The sequence below is a fragment of the Carcharodon carcharias genome, chromosome 28 (genome assembly GCF_017639515.1).
Source record: "Carcharodon carcharias isolate sCarCar2 chromosome 28, sCarCar2.pri, whole genome shotgun sequence".
NCBI lineage: Eukaryota > Metazoa > Chordata > Chondrichthyes > Lamniformes > Lamnidae > Carcharodon > Carcharodon carcharias.
In genome coordinates, this window is record NC_054494.1 from 20,674,260 (window position 1) to 20,685,828 (window position 11,569).

At 44.6% G+C, this 11,569-nt stretch overlaps 1 protein-coding gene across 1 annotated transcript; it reads left to right on the plus strand.

The window, feature by feature from the left end:
• The first annotated feature begins 2,918 nt into the window (after positions 1-2,918).
• LOC121270855 (homeobox protein MSH-C-like) lies at positions 2,919-7,220 on the plus strand. The gene is made up of 2 exons (XM_041176395.1): positions 2,919-3,443; positions 5,729-7,220. The coding sequence occupies exons 1-2, from the start codon at positions 3,029-3,031 to the stop codon at positions 6,142-6,144; spliced, it is 831 nt and encodes a 276-aa protein (XP_041032329.1). The 5' UTR covers positions 2,919-3,028; the 3' UTR covers positions 6,145-7,220.
• The last annotated feature ends 4,349 nt before the right edge of the window (positions 7,221-11,569 follow it).

The following is an 11,569-nucleotide window of genomic DNA, read 5'->3' on the forward strand; positions in this document are numbered from 1 at the left end:
AAATAGCCATGATGTGAGGCCAAGAAATGAAGCTGCAAATAACCAAGTCAGTGTAGTTTGAAGAATAATAATTATTTGAAAAATGGAAGCATTGTCTCTATTGTTAATTCGCTTTACACGATAATTTCATGATTATCTCGTGATAATTTATTGTGACATTTTTATTTAAGGCATTTATTACTGCACAAAATGACATTCCTCTTGACACTATTACAATCATGTTTTTTTTAAAAAAGAAGGATTCCTGGGCTAGCAAACTTGCTTTGAAAGTTCTGAGCTGGCAAATTGACTGAGCGAATCCTACCTGAATCATTTCAATGTGCCCGGATTTGGCTAGTTAACAGAACCTGGGCTGACAATGAGAATGCACCAAGTTAATTACGCTTTCGGGTCAAATACCCGCAAATTTAGCTTCGGCAGAGAGAGAGAGAACGCCAATCATTCATTTATTATAATCAGTTAAATTGATTAGTTGCGTTTGTATGGACCGTTGGTTCAATTTTAACACAACTGATCTGCTGGCTGCTCTACAATGTTGCTAATGTTAGGTCTTCAAATATATATTCGTTCAAATCCGACAGTTATTAATGGAAAACACTGCAAAATAACACATCATTGCTTCTTGTATAATGTTAAAATATCGGCCTAATATCAGTATAAAATGTAAGTATTAGATGCTTAGGCAACAATGAAGATCATCCAAGAAAACATAGCTGTGGTCTGTCCTAACAAGCGCACTGTGAGATTCTGTTTGAATGAACATGCATTTGGCAGTTTTCAATTCCGTCGAGCAAATTCAGGCGGATCCGCGTCCTCACAATTTGGGCCGTTCCCATTCGTGACTGTCCCTGCTCCGGCGGATCTACCTTCTCTGGCAGGCCCCACTGGCTATTTTTGCTTAGTCAATGCTGATCCAGCTGTTCTTCTTCCGTACGAGGTTGGTCATAGTGTCCCTCCTGACCTCTCGCCAGCTCGACCCGACTGTAGGATCCCATCAAAGTGCAATGAGGAGCCAGCTCTTGGAGCAAAGTTGCAGCGAGTTCACGCTGACTGCTGTGAGGAATTCAGATATCCCACCAGTTTCACTTTAGATGAAGCGAAAACACTTCTAGAAGTATTTTTTTAAAAACCAAATTATTTCTTTAGTCACCCCGAACCTGCTAGGGGAGGGGGGAGGGGGGGGGGGGGGTGGATTCTTTGTCCGTTCGATGCTGTGCTGGCGCGGGATGCTTTCTCTCGGAATCTGTCCTTCCACTGTCAACCCCCCCCCAGTCCGAGTCAGAATGTTACACACTCGCACAAACAATTGCTTTGAGCCATTAATAAAAGTTTTCTGGTAACTGCAAGGCCAAAGCGAAACATTGGTAGCTCCGCACAGCAAAAACCATCCTCTTTAATGATAGTTTGCATTTGTACAATATCGACTTTCAACAATTCTTACTTCCTAAGTTCTTTTTTTTTAACAATGGGACTGATAGTGGTGAACCTGGGCTTTATCTCCGTTTATAAATCCCTGTTTATAAAGAGACCGTTCGCAGTGTCAGTTTGTGTTAAACACAAAACAGATTTTAAAAAAAATACTTTTGACCTGTGAAAGGACTTATTCTAACATCCTGCACCTCCGAAGCGAGTGACCCATGCGCCCTTCTATGGCCTGAAACGTGGCGAAATTTTATATATATATATATATATATATATCGTTAATAAACACCCAAACGGCGAGAGGCGGATCCACCCGGGGGATGTAAACATGTCGGGTTAGAGGATGAAAGTGGCTGCCGTTCGTTACCTTTGCCTCTGTGCAGTAAACGGTTTTCAGGGAGGGATGGTCAGAATTGGCTGGGAACCTTTTTGAATGGGGGCCGGGGTGAAGTTGTCAGTAATTTGTAGCCAGACTTTAATGATGTCGGCAGCGCGGTAATTTATGGTGTTTGCGGAGTTTTATTTTAATTAAGACAACCGCCGCTTTTAGTTGCCACTATTTGAACGCACGGGACAGTAGTTTTTATTTGAAAAATCTGCAGAGGGAAATAAAGTCTTGTCAAACTTGAAGCCGGGTTTGCATAAAGTGAGGCACTTTAGCGGACATCTCTTTTCGAAATTAAATATATTCGCGTACAGAATGTGTCTAAAACACACATTGTAATGTGTGTGTTACAGGAAGCTTAGGAATCATATTTGGGGTTGAGAGAGGCTCCTTAGCACAGGCTCAGAGTGATTCCAGTGAGGCATGCAGGAGACATTAGAGTTTGAGGACAATTGGTTTAGTTTAGTTGCCCCTATTGCCTGCTCTCCCCGAGGTGGCTTCTCTGTTTGATGTGACCGAAACTGGCGCCTTCCATAACATAAACTCGTCTGCCTGTTAAATGCCTTGACTTATCTTGAGGATTGCCTTTGCTTGGAGCTGTATCGGGACTGTGGGTATGTGTGTGGTGGGGGTCGGGTGGGGTGGGGAGACAGGCAGACACTTAACCAATAACCAAGATTGTCCAAAGTGAAAATATGCAGAAAATGTATCTTGTACCTCTCACATTTAAGAGAACCTTGTATTTAAATAGCAGCCGAGCTGTTTTTTTTTCTCTCTCTCTCTCCCTCCTAAAGCATGGTTTCAATAAGTAACCAGTAATGAGAAAGGGATCTTGCTAAAGGCTGCCCTACTGCTTAATTGCGTTGGAATTGCTCTTGTGACTCTGTGTTCCTGGGAGATTACAGCCCCTTGAGCTATCAATAAACGTGCCCAGCAAGAGATCTATGATTAACTACTCATTTCTTTCCAAATGATTGTTGCCTTCTAGAACCGAGAAACCAATCGGGGCCGCATTCTCGCTGTCAGAACCCTATCCCAATCATTTCATTGGAGGGCGGGAGATGACAGCAAAGTCCCCAGAAGTTTAAAGCAGCAGAAAGTGCGGCTCTAAGTTGAGGAAAGTCAGCCAGCGACTTTGCAGATTGAGATTGGGGGAAGTGAATCGATTTGCCGCGACTCTCCATGCCAAGAAGATAGCAGCGAAGTGGTCGGGAAAGGTGTATGGCCCCTTCCTCACGGACGATGAACACTGTCCAGGGCTCGAACCAGGGGCTTAAAGAGCAGAAGGACTCGGAAACGACAGGGAAGGGGCGAGGCTGCAGCGAAAGTTCATCCATGGAGCCGAAGGGATGTAAGAGGCAGATCTCCAGCCTGCCTTTCAGCGTGGAGTCCCTCATCTCGGACAGAAAACCCTTCAGGACGCAACCAGCCTGCTCGGAGCCCGCACTGCCTGCGGTGGTGGACTCTGCAGAGTGTAAGGAGCAGTGCTCCGCCAGGACTTCTCACCCGGGTAAAGGACACCCCGGGGAAGACTTTCAACATTTTCCCGAGAGCTCCTCCTCGCACGAAGCGGAAAGCCTCAGCGACAAGGAGCAATCGGCTTGGGTTCAAAATGGTTCTTATTCACCGCCTCCAAGTAAGTCCGGTGTGCGGCTCTCTCGCTGCCCTCAGCTGCCTGACCTGTTTGTTAGGGGCCTGCACCTCTCTGGGCTACTTAGACCAGCGACGCTACATTGACAGAAGCGTGATTTTGTGCCGTTTTACTCTCTTTTAAAAAAAAAGTTTGTTAAACAGGTTTTTTTTAAAAGTCTTGCAACTGTAATCATTGCCAACAGTTTTGTACAGTAAATGGTGGAGGAGGGTGGGGTATCAGGAAGTTTCCTCTAACTTCTCCTCCTACAGTGCCAGCTGTTGGAAAGTGAACAGGACTGGGAGCCACACACAGGCCGCTTCTTAAATTCGCTCCTGAGATGTGGGCATCGCTGGCAAGACTGGCATCTGTTGCCCATCCCTAATTGCCCTTGAACTGAGTGGCTTGCTAGGCCATTTCAGAGGGCAGTTAAGAGACAGCCACATTGCAGTGGGTCTGGAGTTACATGTAGGGCCAGTGAGGACAAGTAAGATTTCCCGGTGAAAGGGGGCCAACGAACCAGATTTAGGACAATCCAGTAGTTTAGTGATTATTATGACGTAACATTTTAATTCCAGATTTATTAATCATTTGAATGTAAATACCCTCCAGCTGTTGTGGTGAGATTTGAACTCATTTCATAAGTGGGACTCTGGATCATCCAGTAACATTACTACCATGCCCATTTTGGGATTGTGGGACATACATTTGGCTGTGGGTTACAGACTGGGCCTTGAGACTTAGGCCAGACTGTGGGTTATGGACTGGACCATGGGACATAGGCCGGACCATGGGTTATGGACCAGACCGTGGGGCATAGACTGGATCATGAGACACAGACCGGACCGTGGGTTATGGACCGGACCGTGGGTTATGGACCAGACCGTGGGACATAGGCCAGACTGTGGGTTATGGACTAGATTGTGGGACATAGGCCGGACTGTGGTTTATGGACCGGACTGTGGGACATAGGCCAGACTGTGGTTTATGGACTGGACCGTGGGGCATAGGCTGGATCATGAGACACAGACCAGACCATGGGTTATGGGCCGGACCGTGGGGACATGGGCCGGACCGTGGGGACATGGGCCGGACCGTGGGGACATGGGCCGGACCGTGGGGACATGGGCCGGACCGTGGGGACATGGGCCGGACTGTGGGTTATGGACCAGACTGTGGGATGTAGATAAATAAGGATATATAGATAATAAGGATATATAGATATATAAGTCTGTCCTCCTTAGACATGATAGAATTTGGTTACTGACAAAAGGCAGCCTATGGTGAAGTGGCTGGTGCCGGACTTGCTGACTCCAAACATCAATTGAAGTCTCCCCGCGTCTGCCTCTAAGTCATGGGCATCTCCCTAGGCCAGTTTCACTGGGGCTTCTCTCCCTTAGCTCTTTCCTAACGGTAAATGCAAGCATATAAAATCCGAATCAAACCTCCTGATATTGGATAAATGGGAACCTAACTAAAACGGACACCTGTAGAGAGCAGGGAGTGGATTCATTCGGGAGGTGGGACACCGTCACTCCGAGTTCAGTCCCTTTGTGCCCTTTCCTGTGGGCGAACCCAGGCCAGCTTGATTGTGAAGGAGCACTGAATACTCATGTATTTTCTTTGTTTAATAACCTAAGTCGAGGTGAAAGTTCTGTGCGGGGTGCTCAGCTTCATTTTACACACCTCAAGCTCAAAGCAAGTGACTACCGCAACCCTCAGCCTTAGTAACTGGGAATGACCATAAACTTCTGAAGAGTTAGGAAGTGCGGGTTTTGATTTCACTTGGATCCCATTTAAATGGGATTTTTCCCTAGGGATGCACCCTCCTCTCTGATCCAATGACTTGATGTATATCCACATTCCCCCGCTCAAGAGTTCTGTTCAAATATTACATCCTCGGACCCCTGCAATGCAATACTGGACGAATTGTCCGTTAAATATCGGGTTTTTTTTATTGTCTGTGGTTTTTTTTCAATGTTTCACATCTGGGTAATATTACACATGGAAATGTAAGCCTTAAAACGGTGCTGGGGTTTAATGTTAAAATTTACAATTGACCCGGCTGTGTAACAATGCTGGTTTCCTGCTTCCTGATTGTATTAATAAGGTATTATTATATTATAATATTGTATTAATAAAACCAAATGCCGGAGACTCTATTCTTTTTAATCTTTGGAAAATGCTACTCTTGTCGGAGTAATTTTTTGGTCTTTTTCCCTGTGGGTGTTACTTGCAGAGAAGCTGACTTGTGTTATTATTGTTTCTCTCCCTTGTCTTTTTGATTCCAGGGCATCCCAGTCCCCCTCCGTGTACACTGAGGAAGCACAAGAACAACAGGAAGCCGAGGACACCCTTCACCACCTCGCAACTGCTCTCGCTGGAGCGCAAGTTCCGCCAAAAACAGTACCTGTCCATCGCCGAGAGGGCAGAGTTCTCCAGCTCCCTCAACCTGACCGAGACCCAGGTCAAGATCTGGTTTCAAAACCGGCGGGCGAAGGCGAAAAGACTTCAGGAAGCCGAGCTGGAAAAACTCAAACTAGCCGCCAAACCATTGCTGCCGTCGTTCGGTCTGCCGTTCCCCATCGCCTCCCACCTCACCTCCCCAAACTTGTACGGACCGTCCAACGCCTTCCAGCGCCCTGGTTTTCCTGTCCCGGGACTTTTTACAACCCCGGTCACATATGGAATGTATTATTTATCGTAAATTCTCTTGTCTTGACGGAGCCCCCTCTTTTGCCCCCAGAAATTGATGTCGAGGTCTGCAGAGCCGTGTACAGCTTTTAACTTGGTTTTGAATTAATTCGATTAGCCCTGGAATCCACTGAAGTGGTTGGAGCGAGCGGTGTTCACCTTCCCGCTTAATAATTTCTACCCAGACTGGGTCAACTGCTAAGATTTTGTTAAGCCAGTTAGTCAGCCCTCACACCCGGTAATATAGGACCCCAAAAGTGCAATTGAAGTTCATCAAAATATACAGAATAATTTATACAGAAATCTAAAACAAAATTCCAAAGCGATAAAGGTGATAAATCCTCGACATAATAAAGCTGTCGTTTGGTTTAAAGTGTTTTGGCTTTAATGATTAATGCTGCAGACATTTTTGAACCTTGCAGTGTCCCTAGTCTGCGGCTTATTCCTGATTTCTCCCCCCACCTCACCCCACCCCCTCTCTCTCTGGTTTGTGAATGGGAAAAGTCAGACAGATTCCAGTTCCAGCAATCAAGTTTGAAGTTCACGGAGTAGAGCAAAGTCCCTCTCGACCAGACCTGCCGAAGAGAGTTTAAAATGGACTGAAGGAACGCACGGTTTGACAGGCCAGCCTTATTAACAGGGCCCTACCCTTCCAAAAGCGTGGGTGAGGTGGGCTCCACACGCCCAACTAAACTTTGTAAAACGGCCGAGCAGAAAGCAGCCTCTTTGAGAGGGGAAGTTGCGGTCTGATTTATACAGCGAGGCTTTTTAAGGTGTTGACCGTTTGCTTAAACACATCAAACCTTCTCCCCTCCACTTACGAACAATAGAGACGCGCGTTGTAAACATGTATTCCGAGAACTGGGGCTGATTTCTCACTGCTTTTGGACATACGTTACCAGCCCTGGAGAGGAGACAACTCTGAAGATTGTTTACCAATATTTAAATATATATTAAGTGCATTTAAAATACGTTTTTTTTTTAAAAGAACTGTTTACATTTCGGTAAATAGTGTACAGGTTATTGTATGTGCGGATGGTTAAAATGGGTCACAAGGATTTCACTTGTCTTTGTACACTGAATGGTCAAATAAACTCTTTAATTGTTTTTTTTCTAACTTTATTTTCTTTTTCATAATTCATTCGTGAAAATTGGTTGAACTTGGGAAAGAATTGTTTTGCGAATCTGACCAGAACGATCTCTTAACAGTTCACAGGATTGGAGTGATCCTGAGAGAGGGAGATGGGGGACTGGGTGCGGATGGTTTTATTGGGTGTGGGAGGGTTTCTCTGGAACAGGCACCCAGGCCGCACAGGGTACGGCGGCGGTGACGGCTAAACGGATATCAAACCAGAAGTATTTGGATCCGGAGAGTTCGGAGACCAGTTTTCCAGAGATTCGGGCTGCGCACTGGGAAGGTGACGCTAATTGTTTCCTACTTTGGGTGAGATTTTCGTTCATCAATGACCTTTTCTTCCCTCCCCACCCCCCCCCCCAAAAAAAAACTATAAAAAAAATATATATAGGAAGTTCTGTTCTCCAATATGTTTATCGATGGTGTCCCATTTTGAGGATCACCCAGCACTAATACATTAAACTTCCAACAACATTCATTAACCGCCATTTCTACTCTTTTTTAAAAAAAATCTGCTCAAATTAGAATCGCCGATCATAAATCAATGGTTCAATCTATTGTTGTGATGTTTAGCGAGTCTTAATCACTAATTTTGCAATTATAAGCGTTTTAAACTTGGTTAAATTGTTACTTAAAAGGACATTTTTTTTTAGATTTTTTTTTCTCTCTCTCTGATGTGCCCAGTGATTTATAATCCAGTCGAGAGTCGCTGGTGGATTATTGTTGGACAGTCTGGTTTATTTTTCACTGGCCGGAGTCCGGGAGTCGTTTCTTTTGTGAAACGCGATCCCTCCTGTTTAATGTTGGTGCCCATCACTCACGTTAAATTTGCCACTTAAAACCGACGCACGGACGGGAGGGAGTTTGATTTTCAGCCAATAAAAGTTTTAAATCAGGGTTGTTTTCGGAAGCCGGAGGAGGCTGCAAGCGGGGTTTCGAATGGTCACTTTAATGAGGGGGTCGCTCCTGGTCCCGGGCCAAGAGGAGAGAGGTTGGCGGAACTTTGTCGGTTCCCGAGTTGAGGGGCAGAACTTTGAGAAGAAATGTTCAAACATTAAAAGCCCACATCGCCGCCAATCCCGCGGGCGTTTGGGTCGTTTCCCAGATAAAAGCGATGAAACCCACTTTCTGCACACTCAAATGGGTTACAAGTTATTGCAGACAGGGTCGACATGTCAGTTCGAACAAGCCTCCAAGTGTCTGTCTTGCCCAGCGCTCTTGGCTTCCAAACATGGTGCAATAGTCCCATCTAGCGGCCGCCCCACGCATAACCCGCTTGTCTTGCTGTTTGGCCAATCTGCAGCCCAGATTCCAACACCCTTCCCCCCCCCCCCCCCCCCCCCCCGCATTGGTCTTGTACGGCGGTGCTTTGAACCCCCCCGACACCCCCCCACCACCACCACCCCCCGACAGTATCCGAGCCTGTCTCACTCAGTCTGTGCCACCGCACGAATCGCATACCTTTTTTTTAGAAATTGACTTTATTTGCACTCATAGTTTATTCATTCATAGCTTAGCTCCCTGAAATGGAACCGAGAAAACATTTGAGGTCCCAACCACGCATTTCTGCATAATTTGGGTAGAGACATGGTCCATATACCTCTCACCCCCGCGCGCACACACAAAAAACAGGCAAGCTCCACAATCCAAAGCCAATTTACATTAGTTCACTCGCCCCCAATCATATTCACACCGGTCACTGCCGTGGGGATTTGGTTCTGTTGGATTATTAACTCATTTGATGATTAATACTTCGCTCAAGAGTTGGCTGCGGATTGTAAATTTCTACCTTGTCACCAAGGCAAAAAAAAACGTGATTCAAAAAACAGATCATCAGAGGGCATCTCATCGCGTATCAAAATTGTAAGTAAATCTAATGGAAGTGTATATAGACGTTGGGCTGGAGCTACATGATCGAGATAAATAGGAAGCAGTAATTAAATGCATGAGGTTAGGAGTACATTATTGTACCATACACCTTAAGTTAACGGTACATTCATAAGATCCATTGCTCCCGCCATCAGTTTGTCGAGTGTTCGTAATCCTGCTACTAAAATCAAAAATAATTCCTTTACACCATATTGTGAAGCATGTTACCATCTCTAAACCCGGTATATAATAGTCCCCTTCTCTTCCAAATGTTTTTCTTGGAGGTAGTGACTGATGCTGAGACGCGGATCCATGGGAGAAAGGGCCATTCTTCGTGTGAGGCGGCAGGGCCGGTGTCCAAAAGCTATTGGACAACAGAGACAACCCTAATCCTCACCACACTTGCCATTAAATGTGTGCGCGCAGTTTCCAGGAAGTCATTGGTTGTCAAACAGGAGCTGGAGCCATTGCTGATTTTCTGCTTTGTTTCAGAATTGCAATTTCTTTGGCAAGAAATGCTGACCTAATTTTAGTCGCTGGAATGAAAATAGCTAACTCAGCACGGACAAAACTTGAGACTTTCTTGGTCTCTATGGCCCAGTCCCAAATCAGGAAGTACATTTTCCCAGGAATCTATAGGCATTGCTTCATTAAACATTCATATCAGCAAAGCTGCCTGGAACACAGTTTCTATTCTCATACCCAATCTCCATATACCCTGGAATGCTTCCTAAATGTTATAAGCAGCATTGGCAATGTCTTTTTTCAATTTCCTCTGGATATCAGACTGCACAGCATAGTCAACAGTCAAGTAATTCCTACTGCTATGACCAAACTATTCTGCTCTGAGACTAAGCAGTTCCACACCCTTCAATCTTTGAGGTGCATTAGGGTGATTTTATTTAGGAGTTCTAAATTTAGATGTATTCTGACCTCCCATTTTATCGCTTGTGGATAGGTAAAGGGTATGCTAACAGTAGTGTGACTGGACTAATAATCTGGAGATATGTGTGCAAATCCCACCACAGCTGTTGGGAAATTTAAATTCAGTTCGTTAAATAGATCTGGTGACCATGAAGCTACTTGGATTGTCATTAAAACCCCTCTGCTTCGCTGATGCTCTTTAAGGGAGAAAATCTGCTATCCTTACCCAATCTGGTCTATATGTGACTCTAAGACCACAGCAATGTGGTTGGCTTTTAACTGCTCTCTGGAATGCAAGCTATTTGGTTGTGATCCAGAAGGTAGCTTACCACCACCATAAGCAGTAAATATTGGCCTGTTCTGGCTTGTCTAACAATGCTCACATCCTGCCAATGAATTGAGAGATGGATTGTTTTGTGTTTGTGCTGATTATTGTAAAATAGCGGATGCACTAGTCCTTGTTACACAATTCTAAAAGACCTTCTATTCCTCACTTCCACAAAGAATTGACAGTTCTTGCTAAAACCATCACTGGCACAGCACTACACCAGTGAGTTTCCAATGAATAGCACTTGGGAATATGGTCATTTAGCACGATCTAGGTCTGGCTGACTGGCATTAGAGCGAGGCCCAGTTTCAAATGACCTCACACATTACCTTCAGGCCCGGCTCTGATCCAAACACTCGTTGACACAAAGAAAAACCTCGTTTGAAGTATCTTTGGGCTAGTCTTTAATAGCTTAAACTATACAAAATGTTGCTGGAAAAGCATCTTTTAAATATTTCTGAATGTTATGTGCGCTTGTCATGTGATGTAGATTGTGATGGTGCAATCTGCATACTGTAGTACCACAGAATCTGTGTAAAAGGATTCTTGATTAATCGCACTCTCCCACTCAATTTGTCAATGGGAAAAGGGAATCCTGGACCAGTGATTCTTTTCCACTGTTATACTGTGATGTGGTTGGCATGGTGCATCCTGAGTATTGTAGTTTAACAGAGGTAAAAATGACAACTCCCATTCTGCATCTTTCTCGCATTCTGTTCAGAAGCATTGACAATCCACAGCACACAAAGCTCAGCGAATTAGTAATCCTCAGACTAAAGCCCAGAAAGAAGGGCAGGCCAATGTGGGAAAGTTCTTAGAAAAATATCCATCTTGGATAAATTTAATGATTATGGTGCAGATTATTTAATTTTCTATGTCTTAGCATTATGAAATTCATTTATGCCCTTCATGTCAAGCGGCGATAACAATCACAATCATGACTAGAATCATCTTAAAGAAATTAATTCAGCAATTTGCAGGCCAATTGCAGGTTTTGAATTCATTCTGCTTCCTGTAGGACCTCTCCCCATTTCATATTTCACCCAGGATGACATTCTTTATTTGCACCTATAACTAAAAGTAGGACAAGATTATTTTCTGTTACAAGTTTGTGCCAGCCTGCATATTTTATATATTCGTGCAAGAGATTTTAATCGTATTGAGCTATGGGTAACAATTAAA

Coding starts and splice junctions, on each gene's coding strand:
- LOC121270855 (XM_041176395.1), top strand. CDS start 3,029: ATGGCCCCTTCCTCACGGACGATGAACACTGTCCAGGGCTCGAACCAG. Junction 3,444..5,728: donor TTCTTATTCACCGCCTCCAA/GTAAGTCCGGTG, acceptor TTTTGATTCCAG/GGCATCCCAGTCCCCCTCCG.